The sequence below is a fragment of the Triturus cristatus genome, chromosome 12 (genome assembly GCF_964204655.1).
Source record: "Triturus cristatus chromosome 12, aTriCri1.1, whole genome shotgun sequence".
Lineage (NCBI taxonomy): Eukaryota > Metazoa > Chordata > Amphibia > Caudata > Salamandridae > Triturus > Triturus cristatus.
Window position 1 is genome coordinate 74,433,098 of NC_140595.1, and position 16,219 is coordinate 74,449,316.

General features: G+C 50.7%; 2 protein-coding genes across 5 annotated transcripts in view; both read right to left on the reverse strand.

Annotated features, from left to right (window-relative positions):
• Positions 1-16,219, reverse strand: part of ELAVL1 (ELAV like RNA binding protein 1) — a 110,543-nt gene that overhangs the window by 12,737 nt on the left and 81,587 nt on the right. For all 4 annotated transcript variants that reach the window (XM_085637349.1, XM_085637348.1, XM_085637347.1 and 1 more), the window contains one exon: positions 7,671-7,896. In XM_085637349.1, coding sequence (XP_085493475.1) covers positions 7,671-7,896 — 226 coding nt within the window. The remainder of the gene's footprint in view (positions 1-7,670; positions 7,897-16,219) is intronic.
• Positions 1,169-5,080, reverse strand: LOC146772576 (uncharacterized). The gene is made up of 2 exons (XM_085637345.1): positions 1,381-5,080; positions 1,169-1,290 (listed from the first exon to the last, which is right to left on the reverse strand). Exon 1 carries the CDS (start codon positions 3,810-3,812, stop codon positions 2,088-2,090), a length of 1,725 nt encoding a protein of 574 aa, XP_085493471.1. The 5' UTR covers positions 3,813-5,080; the 3' UTR covers positions 1,169-1,290; positions 1,381-2,087.

The following is a 16,219-nucleotide window of genomic DNA, read 5'->3' on the forward strand; positions in this document are numbered from 1 at the left end:
TGCACAATACATAGGTGATCAGAGGCAGTGTAGGAAAGCGTAAGCAAATGTTCCTGACCAGTTTGTCTACAGTGCATTTCCCAAGTTCTGTGGGTGTGGATACCTGCGAGTAATTCTTCAGCATCTTTGTTTTCTGGGGTGGCAAATACATCATCAGTGGGAGTCTAGCATTGCTGGAAGTAATGCGAAGTACCTGTGGATTTATCTTCCACTTGTGTTCTCCACCTCAATAGATTATCCCCTAGGTTCTGTATCTGACTGAACCACTCCAAAAGCCAGATCATTTGGAATAATGCGGACAGCTGATAAAGTGAGTCCCCAGGTTTTCTGCATTCAATAAAAGTTCTTTAGAAGTAACAAAAAGTCTTGAGAACCAAGTCAGCTCCAGAATGTTGATTTGACACTATGACATTCAGGTACCTTTGAACAGCCATGTTAACGTATCCCCTCCCTCGTTATATCTTTGGTGATGATCACCTGGACCTGTGGGTCTGCAAATGGTCTCCCTGTGACAACTTTATTTTGTGCTGTGCGACTGTGCTGAACTCCAGGCTCCACCAACACAAGTTCTTCCAATTAACCCATCACTTGGTGTTGGCAAAAAGATATTGCCAGAGCTTGGAAAGACTGCAATCCTCAGATTGTTTAGTCCTGGAAGGCTGGGCCGCTATTTGAGCCTGGTAATCCATCTACAAGAACAGGGGCTGCCCTCTTAAACATAATAAAATATGGGCGGTATGGCGTCAGTATCAGTGCATCACTCTAGAAGGTTGAAAATACCCACCCTTTCCTGGATGAGGAAACATACCTAAGGTCTGAGACAGGCCAGGGGGTAACAAGAGTCAAACGAAGATGGACACATTTTGGGATGCTGATCAGGCTCGGAGGGGTGAGGTGATATCACTTAACGAATAGTTTACCTGTCGGTGTAGTATTGCAGCTTGAAGATCTTTCTGGATTCACTATGCTGTGCATTATTCCGCGATCTTGTGGTTGGGTCCGGATTCGTAGTCTTTTCTTTGTTTTTTTTTTTTTTTTTTTTGTAGCCCAGGTGGGCGTCGACGTACACCATTTGGTGCACCTCCCGTGACGTCGTCGTGCTTCCTGCGGAAGTCCCACCTTTGGGGCGCCATCTTCGGGTTCTTTTTTCCTTTCCTCTTTTTTTTTTAACCCTAGGCGATTGATTAATCCTTCTTGTCCCTTTATCTGTATGTTTGTATTTCTTTGATCTTTTCCATTTTACCCCCTCTTCCTCCAGCCTCATCTTCCTGGCGGAGGTGGGTGGGTTCGCTAGTGAATCCAGAAAGATCTTCAAGCTGCAAAACTACACCGACAGGTAAGAAACTATTCGTTTTGCAGCGTGAATCTTTCTGGATTCACTATGCTGTGCATCGATTTTGTAGCGGTTTTCCTAGTTCTGTGGCGGCTGGGTGGTAGATGAGCGTTGGTCGTTGAAAATGTGCTGAAGCACCTTCTGTCCAACCTGTGCTTCCTTGTTCATCTGAATGTCCACGCAGTAGTGTTTCGTGAACGTGTGCACAGATGCCCAAGTTGCCGCGAGGCATATGTCCTGGATGGGCGTGTTCGCCAGGAAGGCCACGGTGGCCCCTTTCTTCCTTGTGGAGTGAGCCTGAGGCCCCTCCGCTAGCTCCTGTCCAGCCTGTTTGTGGCAGAATTGAATAGTGAGGGCAATCCACCTTGCGATGGTGCCCTTAGTCACTCGTCTACCCATGAAGCTAGTAGCAAAGGACACAAACAGCTGTTTCGACTTCCTGAGTTCTTTGGTTCTCTCAATGTAGTGCATCACCGCTCTTCTGGCATCGAGGGTGTGCAGTGCCTTTTCTGCGTTTGTAGTCGGGTTTTGGAAGAAACTTGGTATCTGGATAGTCTGATTTATGTGGAACGCCGACACTACCTTGGGCATGAAGTGTGGGTCCGTTCTCAGGACTATTCTATCTTTGTGAATCTGAATGTAGGGTTCCTGCAGCGTTAGTGCTTGAAGCTCGCTCACCCTGCGTAGTGAGGTTATGGCCACCAGAAAGGCTGTTTTCATAGTCAACATCTGCAGTGTGGCCTTGTGAATGGGTTCAAACGGTGCCTTCATGAGCTCCGTCAGGACCACATTCAGATTCCATGCCGGCGGCGGCGGCAACCTTTTCGGGGGGGGCCATCCTTTTGGCTCCTTCCATGAATCTCCTCACCACCTGCGAGCTGAAGAAACTTCCACCTTTTTCACCTCTGGTGTAGGCCACGATGGCCGCTAGGTGTACCCTTAGTGAGCTCGAGCAGAGGTTACTCTTTAGAAGGTGTGTGAGGTACCTCAGTACTGTTGAGTCTCTTGTCATTCTGTTTTGCAGGCCCTTTTTCCGGCACCACACAGTGAACCTCTTCCATTTTGCGCTGTAGCATTTTCGTGTAGTTGGTTTCCTCGCCTCCCGTAGCACTCGCATCGTGCTCGGCGGCAATCTTAGGTGTGCGAACTCTAGGTCTTCAGGAGCCATGCCGCCAGGTTGAGGGTCTCTGGCTCTGGGTGCAGGACCTCTCCGTTTTGCATTGAGAGCAGGTCCTTCCTCCTCTCGAACCTGTATGGGTCGCCTTGTGCCATTTCCTGAATTTGTGAGAACCATGTCTGCCTCGCCCACTGCGGAGCCACCAGGATCAGGGTCATGTTGCTGGTTCTGCACTTGTCGAGCACTCTGTGCAACAGGGGTATCGGTGGAAAGGCGTAGGCAAATGTCCTCGACCAGCTTATCCATAGGGCATTTCCCTTGGATTGCTGATCTGGTTGCCTGGACGCGAAGCTTTGGCATTTTGCATTGTGGCGTGTTGCAAAAAGGTCTATTGTGGGAGTCCCCCATCTCCAGAAGAGTTTCTCCGTTTCCTGGCCATTGAGCTCCCACTCGTGTGATGCTGAGGTCTGCCTGCTTAGCCAGTCTGCCTCCACATTGTCCTTCCCCGGTAGGTGAATTGCCAGCAGATCTATCCTGAAAGGTATGGCCCATCTCCAAATCTCCTGAGCTAGGGATGAGAGCGGGAACGACTGTGTCCCCCCTTGTTTGTTGATGTAGAACATCGCCGTGGTGTTGTCTGTTTGGACCAACACCCTCTTGTTGAACAGGTGCCTCTGGAATGCCTTCAGGGCTAGCAGGATTGTTTTCAACTCGAGGTAGTTGATATGGCGGACCGCATCTGCTGGGGCCCATAGACCCCTCACTCTGAGGTTGTCCATGTGCGCTCCCCATCCCTTCTGCGATGCGTCCGTGGTAATGGTCACTGTTGGGATTGGTGGTGTCAGGCTTCTCCCTGCTGTTATGTTGTCTCTGTTCCACCAAGTTATCTCCTCCTGCACTGCGTGCGTAACAACCACTAGATCCTCCCAACTTCCGTTTGCTTGTGACCATTGTTGTTGTAGCCATTCCTGGAATGGTCTCATGTGCAGGCGTACATTCGGCACCAGCTGGATACAGGACGCCATCAACCCCATCATCTTGCTCACAGCCCTCACTGTCAGAGCTCGCCCCTTCTGGTAGAGCTTCGCCTCCTTCAGTAGAGCCTCTGTCCTCCTCTCGCTGGGCACTACTGTACTGTTGCGGGAGTTGATCTTTGCCCCCAGGAAAATCTTCACCTGCTCCGGTTCCATCGATGATTTTCCCCAGTGGATCGAGAATCCCAGATTTGTGAGGGTGTCTGTTACGCGTTTTGCGTGCCTCTCGCACTTTCCGCGTGAGTTTGCCTTGACCAGCCAGTCGTCCAAGTAGGGGTAGACATGTATTCCCTGCCTTCGTAGGTGCGCCGCTACCGCCGACAGGCATTTTGTAAAGACCCTTGGTGCTGATTTTAATCCGAAGGCCAGGGTCGTGAACTGGTAGTGTTCTTGTTCGATGTTGAATCTTAGAAGGCCCTTGTGCCTTCTGTTTATTGGGATGTGAAGATAGGCATCCTTGAGGTCCACGGTGACCATGAAGTCCCCTTCTCTTATCTGTGGCAGAACCTCCTGCAGTGAAGTCATTTTGAACCTTTGCGTTCTGATGAACTTGTTTAGGTAACGGAGGTCTAGTATGGGTCTGAGGTCTCCGTCTACCTTCGGAACCACGAAGTAGTTTGAGTAGACCCCTTTGTTGCGTTCTCTGAACGGCACTGTCTCTATGGCTCCCTTTTGCAGGAGTTTCCGCGTTTCTTCTCTGAGTATTGCCAGTTCTTGGGCCGATCTCAGTCTTCCCCTTGGTTTCCTGTTTGGAGGTCTTTTCTCCAAATCTACGCAGTACCCGTACTGCACAACGTTCCGTATCCACTTGTCTGTGGTTATACGCCGCCACTCCTGAAGGTAGAACCTCAGTCTTCCGCCTACTGGTGTCGTATGCTCGTAGGCTCTTGAATTTTCTCTTCCCCCTGATGACACTTTTTTGCGCCTCACCCTTGGGGTCCTGACGAGGGTAGGCGTCCTCTTGCGTGCTGAGTCACTTCGTCGAGGGCTGTTCGCCCCCTCTCCTCCTTTGGCCACGTCCGTTCCCTCTCCCGCGAAAGGACTGGCCCCGAGGTTGATATTGCCAGTTTTGCTTCTGCTGACCTTGTCCGTGACCTTCACCCTGCTGACTTTGTTGGAACGCCTGGTGCGACGTCCCCTGCTGGCTTCCTCCCCTATCGTAGGGTCTTCTCGAGGGATTTCCTCGCCTCATTCCCCTCAGCTGTAGGGCCCCCATGGACCTCGCCGTCTCGTTTTCTTTTTTCAGCTGGGTGAGCTGGTCGTCCACTGTTGCTCCGAACAGTGTCTCTCCATTGAAGGGGGTGCCAAGGATGATGTTCTGCACTTCCGGTTTGAATCCCGAGATTCTTAGCCATGCATGCCTCCTCTCTGTGACCCCTATGGCCATGAGTCTTGCTGAAGTCTCTGCCCCATCCAACGCCGTCTTTATACAGGAGTTGGCGATGTTTTTGCCTTCATCTATCAGGTGAGGCTCTCTGCCGGTATTCTTCGGGGAGGTGCTTTACTAACTCCCCCATCTCATCCCAGTGCTGGTATTGGTGTCTATTAAGGAGTGCATTTGAATTCGCCATGCGCCAGTGCATTGCGGCGTTCCTCTCGACCTTTCTTCCTGTGAGGTCAATCCTCCTGCTCTCCTTATCCGGGGGTGGGCCCGAAGTTGCTGGTACGTTGGCCCTTCTCCTGGCCGTGGAGGCTATGATGGAGTCCGCGGTCACGCTACCCTTGATGTAAGGGGGGTCCAGGGAGGAGTGCTTATATTTCTTCTCTGTCCTGGGCGTGATCGACCGGCAGGTCGCAGGTTCCTTGAAGGCTTCTCTCCCGATTCATCACGCTTTGTAGCATGGGGAGGAACTGGCTCCTTGTCTGGATGGGGAGCAGTGTCTCGACCAGAAAATCGGCTTTCGGTTTCTCCTCGTCGAGTTTGACGCCGAAGGCCCTTGCTGCGCTCCTGACCACCATATTGTAGACCCCGATGTCGTCGGGTGGCGAAGGCCTCGAAGGGTACGTGTCCACGGGCTCCTCCGGGTTTTCGGTGTCGAGATCGTGCCATTCGACGTCGTTGCTGGTAGATGCCGCCGATTCGTAGAACGACCGTTGGTCTTCTTCCTCGGCTTCTCCCTCATAATAGGGCTCTTCTTCCTCTTCGAGTTCTCTTGTCAGCCCTTCGGCGTCGAACTAGTCTTCGACCTCACCGACGTCCGCTGATGAAACCGTTGGAATCTTGAATTCCTTCATTCTGGCGTCGAACTCCTTCTTTCTTTGAAGGATGTTCTCCATTTCGGCCTCGAGCCGCCTCTTCTTTTTCTCCATCTCGGAGATGCTTTCGGCGTCGACCGCGGGTCTTTTCGATGAAACTTGCGTCGACGTCGAACGTTCTTTCTGCGTCGATCGGCCCGTTTCATGGGATGCTTTCGACGACCCTTGCCTTTCGGCGTCTTTCGGCACCAGGGAGTCCTTATCTAAGGATCCGCTCGGCCTCTTGTCCGTGGTTCCCCCTTTGGACGTCGAAGTTTTCGGCGCCGGGGCTCCCTTCGTGGACTTTGACTCAGATTTTCTCGAGTCACCCTCGTGTTGTCGAGGTACTTTCTGTTTTGCGCTCGACGATTCTCTTACCTAGTCTTCTTTTTTCTTGTCAGTCTCTACGACCGTGAAGTTTTCGGCTGTCTCGGCGTCGTTGTCCTCGTCGTCCGAGGAGAGGCCCAGAGCGTAGAGCGTCGGGGGCTTCCCCTTGCCATCCATGCTGGCGTTGGCCCTTCTCTGCCGCTCTCTCACCCTGAGTGTCTTCGGCGCGAAGGCTGAGCAGGCGTTGCAGTCGATACTCTGGTGATCGACCGGTAGGCAGAGGTTGCAGACCGGATGCTGGTCTTTCTGCGCGAACTTGTGGTGGCAGTTTGGGCAGAACTTGAATGGCGTCTTGTCCATTGCGCTCAGGGTCTCTGAGCGTGCATTCTCCAAGGCCGTCGAAGAAAAAGGGCGCTGGTCCTCCTTTCTTCGCGCTCCTGATGAAATCTTTTCCTTTCCTGATATCTTCTAGTGTTTCTATCGACGAAACTCGCTTTTCTTCCTTCGGGTGTAATTCTGGAGCTTCCCGATGACGATCCAGACCCAACGGCGGAAAAAAGAATCTGAAGATGGCGCCCCAAAGGTGGGACTTCCGCAGGAAGCACGACGACGTCACGGGAGGTGCACCAAATGGTGTACGTCGACGCCCACCTGGGCTACAAAAAAAAAAAAAAAAAAAAAAAAAAAAAAAAAGAAAAGACTACGAATCCGGACCCAACCGCAAGATCGCGGAATAATGCACAGCATAGTGAATCCAGAAAGATTCACGCTGCAAAACTGTGCATCACTTTATAAACATGACAGGTCCCTCATGGGAGGAGATGAAAAAAGTACAATTAAAATAGTAACCTAGCGAAAAATCAGGCTCAACCTCATTGAATTCAACGTCTGGAAGAGGTGCACTGACAACAGACCTTTCTCTGAGAATTGACACGTCATAATACCTAGCTTATGTCAACAAGGCCAAAAGGACACATTTTTAATCAGCAGGCTTTAAAGTAGTTCCCATAGAGTTTCAGCCCTGACAACCCAAGAAATAGTCTTACAAAAGCAACAAAGGAAGAAGATGACTTTATGGAGAAAATAAAAAAGATGCACAAAAGTAGCTGCAGCACTAGTAATCCTGGTGAAATCTTGATAGTGGCATCAAAAAATACTCCCTGGCAGATTGCAATCAAACGTCTTCCTTAAAACAATGTGCTGTGAAAATCTGAAGCCAGCTTGCTCGAGTGTGATTTAGGACGGCTCTTCAGTGGCAGGATTTCAATATATGCAAGTAGTGCATACTTAACTTACTGAGCAATTTAACTGCTTAATGTATCAAATGTGTGTTAAATTTTGACAAACATACCAGTGATTCTGAGCCTGCCACTAGATAATTTATGAAAGATGGATGTGGTTAAGTTCATGGTTTATGAACTGAACATGTCCATAATGGCGAACATCGGATCCAGCAGAAATTGAAGTTCCACCAACTCCATAGTTTCTTAAAGATGTGCACTATCTTCAATACAACAGCCAACATTTCACAAGTACAATCTGTGTACACCAATTCCAAAGCAGTAACATTTCCACCTTGAATTCTATTCTCTTGGGTCTACTGTTTCTCACAATGTAAACATACCTGAACCTTTGGGCCTGGTGATGAACCGGGCCTCCAAATCTTCTAGCTGGTGACTGGTATAGCTGAGAAAGAAGTGCCATGTTCTTATTCTGATTGGGATTGGCAGCAAACTTCACAGTAATAGGTTCTGAAGCGCCAGGTGGCTTATGACCATTGTAAGTCGAAATTGCTTCTTCTGCTTCACCCCTTTTGTCAAATCTGATAAAAGCAACCCCTCTGGATGAACCTGTTATTAGAGATAAATGCAGGTAAGAGTCCATGAGCAAAGTAATGTGCTAAAATCAAACTACATGCATACTGAAACACCAGCTCTCATATATCTAAATATATTTGTTGTAGAACATCTTGGAAACCTCAAAACACACTTTTGCATACTCGCCTCTTCGTAATAAAAAACTTACCCTCACTTCACAATACAAATACTGCCTCTTCAGAGAATAGACGTTAGACTGGAGAACCGTACAGAGGTTTGCCAAAACTCTTTTGGGAAAGACTGAGGCAAGACATTGATGAAGGGGCTTTGAAAAGTGTTGTGTACTGAACATGAAGTACTATCCGTATGAAAGAGTAGTTAACTTCCATGACAAACAAAATACCAAGAGCACACAAATAAACATACATGTTGAGTACAGCTCTAGAACACAGTTGAAAGATCGGCCCAAAAACATCAGCAGGTTTGGCATACAACAGACTATTTTCAATGAAGAATCCCAACTAAACAGAAACGAAACAGAAAATTTAAGCGTGGATACAGTGACTGGTGATCTTAAAAATAGACCAGTGGTAAACTTTAAATTTCAAGTTTACTTCCCAGGGAACAGATCATTTTTTCCAGCAGTGTGGTCGGGTTGGATGCAAACATCCAGTCTTGTATCAAGATGGCTACCTCTAACAAGATGGGTAGAAACAGGTTGATGAGACAGGTGATTACGTATTGATGCTTGTTTTCTTTGCAATTATTCTACCAGGTCTGCATGGTAGATAAAAGAAGTGCAGAAGTAAGCTTTTATCGAGGGGCCGAACCTACAAATTCTCTTCTAGCATAAGAGCAAGATACTGGAAAATTATGCCATGGAAGGCGAATCGGAGGCAAACGAGGACTAAAAAAAACACCCAAAAAGATGTGCTGTGTAGGAACCCTGCCTCATGTTATTGACATGATATACTGCAACCCCTTTTAAATCAGCGTAGTTCTATCCAATGAAGAAATGTTAGTCTCTGCAAAACATTCTACAATTGATACCTATCTGCACACAATATAAAATATAGGAGAGTTAATTCCAAGTACATTACCAAAGTCTTTGTAGAAAAGTAAAACTTTTCTTATATAATGACTAATTAAGGCATGCTTCAGTTGTCATAACTGGGCTGCACCTGGCTACATTGGCAATCATTCACAAAATGCTACAGAAACTGCCCGTTTATTTTAGGTGTTCAAAAGGAGCATTCCATGCGCAGGTGTCTCTCTCTTCAGAAAATCAACAGAAATACAGCTTCAGAATGGTCTTTGTGCTTACCAAATGTATAATAATTTGTTCTGTGGGAGGAAGGATGTGTGCCTGCTAAAAGTTCAATTTGCCAAGGTCTGTTAGTGGTTGAACCAATCTATTTTATTCCTGCTTTTCATAATGTAGGACTTCATCTCCTTAATTAAATACGTACAGCTATGACCAATAAGATGTTTTTTGAAGTAGAGGTTTCTAGTGGTGTTGTACTACCTGATTGATGTATTGGCTGTCATGAATTAAACGCTTAACCCAACCCTTATAAGTAATGCCATTCAATGAACGAGTGTGCCTTTTGTCCCTGAAACATTATAAAAGGTTTTTTGGGGAAAAGTCAATTTTGAGCTCATTTTACTACTACTTGGATATCACGGAGCAGTGATTTTCTGGGCTTTTATTTACAGGGACTTTTTGCCACACTACTAGCTAACTCACTTGATTTATTCACAAACTACTTTTTTTCTGGAACGATGCATTGTTTCATAAAATACAAGAGGATTAGATTTTTGTCATGTGCAGGTTTCAATAATACCCATGGATTAAGTCTACGAGAGTCTAAGTCCCATACATGCCTAATGACCCTTTAATGTCATAAAGTGTCAACATCCTCAATGCCAAAGAGAGGTGGGGGGAGGCACAGAAGCCATAGTAGGTAGCAAGTCCTTTACTGACAGAGATGGGGCAGGTCAAAGATCAAAGCAGTTCCAATTCATCTATTCCAGTTTCTCCTCCATTTGCTTTCTGCTCTCCCAAGATAGTGTTGTCTTGTCTTTTCCTAAGGATCTTTGAAAACCAAGAGACCAATTATGTCACTATTATAAAGTCTATACTAAAGGCCCATACATTAAAATGTGCAGTAACCCCTTTTACTGCACATTCATTATGCGCGCTGTGATAAATATCTGCTTGTTAATTGTGGTCGATGAGGATTTGGAAGAAAAAGAAAAAAAAACAGGGGAGTAGAGCCGGTATTTTTCCAGAAATATGAGGCAAATGGTAAAGTAAGCACCAAAAGCAACATGTAATTCCCCAAAAGCTAGTGCACTGCAAAAATTAAGGCACCCACAGAAAACTAAACACTTCAGTGGTGATGATTTTAATTGGACAAAATAATGGGCAAGTCATAACGAGAACCCAAGAGAAATGTGTTTATCGGGAGGGAATGGAGAGGAGCACATTTCAATAACTTGCAGTTTAATCTATTGTTGTTTGACTTTTCATGTTAGCACACTAAACTGTTGCTCTACTATGTATCGACCCCTCATACCAAACTTACTGTTAACTTGCATCAGGGTCCAAGGTATCCCCATGGAAGAAATTCCACTTTTGAGTAAAGGGAAGTAACTGGAGAATCATATACTAAGTGCTACAGCATAGCCAATCACCTCATTTTTGTTAACTTTCTTAGATGTCTGGATAAAAATAAAAAAAATGTGAAAGGTGCATATACCACGAATGAATTATACCACGAATGAAAAGGAGCTTAATCACGGAGGCCCACCTGGCTGGCTGGGACCAGGCGGGGGTGGACACGCTGAGCGATCTGTATGCGGATGGCGAATTGCTTGCATTCGCCAACCTGGCTGAAGACCCGACTCTCCCGGCGGGACAGTTCCTCCTACACGCCTCCCTCTTGCACACACTCACTGCTTCCTGGGGCGACGTGGCAGTGGAGCCTCCGGTGCATACCTTCATGCAATACCTACATGTTATGGGTCGTGGCACGCACATCGTACACTGGCTGGAAGGCAATCGCCCCCCCACACATCCGACATTGGAGGTCCTCCTTTGTCAATTGGGCGCAGGCGGAGAGTGCGGTGCTTCTTCGCGAGGAAACTGCAGGGCTCCGGAAGTTCCCCATCGCCCAACTTTGGGATAATCTCCTTGCAACGTTCCAGAGGGCTTGCCAAGACAGAGGGATAACCTGAATCCCTGGGGTTTGTCGCTCCCTTGCTGACGGGGCAGCGGCAGCCCTGGGACTGCTAGGGGGATGGCCCTTGCCCCCTCCTGCTTACCCCTGGTGCCCCACACTACCGCCCTACATGAGACCGCTGCTGGGATGTACTCGCTAAGCAACTATAGCACGCACACGGGATTCGCTGCTGCCGCGGTCTGCAGAGGCGCGCGTACTGCCCGGACGGGGGGGCTTGATCACTCTGCCCTGCCTGGCCGCTCCCTCTCCGGCACAGAGGAGCGCCCTACACACAGGACAGGCGAGTGCGAGCATGGGCGCCGGGGAACTCCGGCCTTCTTGACAACCCTCTTTCTTCCCCCCCCCCCCCCTGGCCTGCAGCTTCCCGCGCACGCTACGCAGTCCCACTGTGCCCCGCTTGGCGGATGACGGCCCTCCTGCTCTACCGCAGAATGATCTCCTCCTCCCTTCTCCCCCCTTCCCCTTGACCCCACCTGAGTTTACGACCCTAACCTTGACACCTCCTATTGCCACACATACACGGGAATCAGTTTATTTATAGGTTCAGTTCCCAGACCGGATCCTTACCTATCCACAGATAACGAGCGATAGATGCGTCGTGCGGCACCCCCGAGGCGCTGCCCTCCCTAGCGCGCCCTGCTTACCGATGACAAAGCGCCGTAGACACACACTCCCTGTCAGGGGCGGATGCGCCCGGAGAGTGTGGCAATCTCTTGCCCGGGGCGCACTGTGTGGCATGCCGGGTGCGCGCTGACACTTGGCGGCCTGGGAGGTGCGGCGCTGGAGGGACGGATGCGCGCCGTCGTACACACATAGATATGGACTGCGAAGCTGCACACTAGGCTCGCCGGATCTACGCGTTGTCATATATGTCGCAGTGAGCTATACTGCAGCATCCTTGTCGCGCTTCAGCCCACACTATGAGCATGATGCTGGCGCTCGGCTGCCCGGAGGCCTTTACACTTTGGAGTAACAGCGGTGTCCTGTAAGACTCCAGATCAGGGCCTGGGTGGCAACCGACATAGCCACGGAGTGGGCTGGACCACAGCGCCACCCTCTGTCGCCGACCACACGCACCAGGGACACCACAAAAAAATAAAAACACACAAACAGCGCCGCAAATCTACTCTTAACAATGCACGCACCTCCTTTCTGTACACATGTTAACCTGCACAACGCCGCCGGACCTCCGGGTTGTCGGCTGAATGGCTGTGTCCTACCATCTGGAAGCGTGCGTTTTGCTTAACTGCTTCGCCACCTGGACGGTGACTGTGCATTGTAAGATGATGCAACTGCAAATAATAAAGGTTTAAAAAAAAAAAAAAAAGGAAAAGGAGCTTAATGAACAAGTTACTTACCTTCGGTAACGATGTATCTGTAAGAAACATTAGTTAGCTAGATTCCTCACCTTAGAATACCCCCAGGCGTCAGACTGGATCCGGAAGATTTTTAGTCAGCAATACCCCTTGCGCGTCGCTAGGCGTGGTCTGCGGCTCCGCGTCCGTCGTCGGCGTCGTGCGCCGGAATGACGCCGGAGTACTTAAGACGCCGCCCTCGCGCGCTGACGTCAGTTCTTGTACATAGCTTTCCGCGCCAGGAACGCAGACCCATGCAAAGACCGACACTGGTGCCAAAAATAAAATCTAGGGGCCTGAAAAGGATAACCTTAACCCTAGATGTCAGTTCGCAGAACGGGGAGGATGGGTGGGTCGGTGAGGAATCTAACTAACTAATGTTTCTTACAGATACATCGTTACCGAAGGTAAGTAACTTGTTCATCTGAAAGAAACACGTTAGTTAGATTCCTCACCTTAGAATAGATACCCAAGCAATACCATCCCCGGTGGTGGGTCTGCGAACCAAGATCACACCAGAAAGTCCTGGAGGACAGAACGGCCAAAGAAGCCATCCCTCCGGACTTGGCTGTCAAGGCAATAATGCCTGGCAAACGTGTGTAGCGAAGCCCACGTCGCCGCCTGACAGATGTCCTGCAAAGGGACACCCCGTCCCAAAGCAGTAGTAGCCGCTGTGGCCCGAGTGGAGTGGGCGCGCAGCCCAACAGGAGGGTCCTTTTTTGCCAAGGAGTAACAAATTTTGATGCACAAAACGACCCACCGAGAGATGGTCCGTTTGTGCACTGCTTTCCCCTTCTTAGCACCCACGTATCCAACGAAAAGTTGGTCGTCCACCCGGAACTGCTTTGTGCGGTCCAGATAAAAGGAGAGCGCACGTTTTGGGTCCAGACGGTGGAGCCTCTCTTCCTCTTTGGAAGGATGCGGAGGCGGAAAGAAGGTGGGCAAGGTGACAGACTGCCCAAGATGAAATGGAGTCACCACTTTCGGAAGAAAGGAGGGACGAGGCCGAAGGACAACCTTGTCCGGATGAACAGACAGAAAAGGAGGCTTTGAAGATAAAGCCTGGAGCTCACTCACCCGTCTAGCCGAGGTGATGGCTACCAGAAAAGCAGTCTTAAGAGTCAGAAGACGAAGAGGACAATTGTGAAGAGGCTCGAAGGGAGCGCACATCAGGAATGTCAAGACAAGATTCAAGTCCCACTGAGGCATTACAAAAGGGACAGGAGGGAACGTGGGAGTAATGCCTTTTAGAAAGCGTGTAACTACAGGGGACTTGAAAAGAGAAGGCTGATCAGGAAGCCTTAAGAAGGCAGAGATGGCAGCAAGATAACCTTTCAAGGTGCCCAAGGCAGAGCCCTGCCGGGCCAAAGAAAGAAGAAAGAGGAGAACCTCATAAAGAGGGGCGGAAAGGGGATCCACAGCCTTTGCTGTGCACCATGCCACAAATTTGTTCCACTGGCAGGCGTATACCGTCTTTGTGGAGGGACGCCTGGCTGCCAGAATGATATCACAGACTTCAGGAGGCAAGTCAAATGGCATCAACTGCCGCCGCTCAATCTCCACGAATGGAGGTGGAGGCTGGACAGGTTCGGGTGGAGGACCGTCCCCTGCTGCTGCGACAGAAGATCCTCCCGAAGGGGCAGATGTATCGGAGGATCGGTCAACATACTGAGTAGCTCGGGATACCAGTACCTTCGTGCCCAGTCCGGAGCCACCAAGATGACTTGGGCCCGGTCGCGCTTGATCTTCTTCAGCACTCTGGGCAGAAGTGGTGTAGGCGGAAAGGCGTACAACAGACCGCAACTCCACTCGTGACGAAAAGCGTCGCCGAGCGAGTGCCGCCTTGGAAATTCCAACGCGCAGAACTGCTGACACTGCGCGTTCTCTTCGGTGGCGAATAGATCTAACCAAGGCTCTCCCCACTGCTGAAAGAGACCTTGCGCCACTTCGGAGTTCAGACGCCATTCGTGATCCATCATGCACCGGCGGCTGAGTTCGTCTGCTCTGGCGTTCAGAGAGCCCGCCAGATGTTGAACCACCAGGGTGACGCCCTGGTGTTCCAGCCATGTCCAGAGGCGCAGAGCCTCCTGAGAAAGGGTCCACGACCCCACCCCGCCCTGTTTGTTGCAATACCACATGGCGGTGGTGTTGTCCGTGAACACCTGCACGACACTTTGCCCTGACAGAGGGAAGGAAGGCTTTCAGTGCAAGTCGGATCGCTCTCAACTCCAACAGGTTGATGTGGAGACGAGACTCCGCCGGAGACCAGAGGCCTCTGATCTCCGCCTCTCCCATATGGCCACCCCATCCCAGGAGGGACGCATCCGTCACCACGACATGCTCCGGATGGGGAAGGGAGAGGCTCTTGCCCTTGACCCAATCGCGGTCCGTGAGCCACCACTGCAACTGCTGTGCAGTGCCCTCCGAGATCAAGACATGGTCGGACAGGTTGCCGTGATGCTGGGCCCACTGAAACTTCAGGTCCCACTGCAGAGCCCGCATGCGCCGCCTGGCGTGATGCACTAGTAGGATGCAGGAGGCCATCAGCACCAGAAGCCGCAACACTAGCCTGACCGAGACCCAGGATAGAGGCCGAAAGATGGGAATCAGGGCCTGTATATCCCGGACCCGCTGTTCCGGTGGATGGACCCGGAACTGCACCGAATCGAGAACCGCTCCGATGAAGAGGAGCTTTTGAGAGGGGCTCAGGTGTGACTTCGGCACGTTGATGGAAAATCCCAGCAAATGCAGGAGATCCGCCGTAGTCTGGAGGTGGGAGACGACTGTCTGGGGCGAGCCCGCCTTCAACAACCAGTCGTCGAGATAGGGGGAAGACTGGAACCCCTGATCTGCGCAGATGAGCTGCGACCACCGCCATCACATTCGTGAACACCCGAGGGGCACTGGTGAGGCCGAAGGGGAGCACGGTAAACTGAAAGTGCTCTGGGCCCACCGTGAACCGCAGGTAACGCCGGTGGGCCGGCAGGACAGGGATGTGGAAATATGCGTCCTGCAAGTCCAACGCTACCATCCAGTCTCCGGGGTCTAGGGCAGCTAGAACCTGAGCCAAAGTTAACATCTTGAACCTTTCCTTCCGGAGGAAGGTATTGACGTTCCGGAGGTCCAAGATAGGGCGTAGGCCCCCTTTGCCCTTCTTGGGAACCAGAAAGTAGTGGGAATAACAACCACGACCTACTTCTGGGCTCGGAACGCGCTCGACGGCCCCCTTGGCCAAGAGGGCCGAAACTTCCTCGTGGAGAAGATTCAAATGATCCCCCGAGATAAGGTGGTGCTGCGGTGGCATGGCTGGAGGGGTCGTCTCGGACGATTTGCAGCACCCACCTGTCCGATGTGATGGACCGCCAGTGGAGCAGGTGATGGCGAACTCAGCCGCCCACTGGCGTGGAATGGGCCTGAAAGCTCGGACTAGGAAGGCTTTGAGGCGGATGCTGCCGGGGTGGATGTGGGCTGACCGCGTCGTCCTCCAGAACCGCCTCGGCGGAAACCACGTCCGCGACCGCGCGCAGGTTGGTTCTGCGGCTGGTGGCTAGGCGCACGTGAGGAGGCACCCCTTCCTTGGCCACGAAAGGGGCGAAAGGCGGAAGTTTGCAACTGCGGGGCCGAGAGGCCCAAGGACTTGGCCGTAGCCCGGGAGTCCTTAAAGCAATTCAGCGCACTGTCCGCTTTCTCGCCAAAAAGGCGAGTGCCATCAAAGGGCATGTCCATGAGAGTTCTCTGGACATCGCCCGAAAATGA

What these genes read in the sequence shown, in the direction of transcription:
- LOC146772576 (XM_085637345.1), bottom strand. Translation starts at nt 3,812, where the DNA reads ATGCCTGTCGGCGGTAGCGGCGCACCTACGAAGGCAGGGAATACATGT.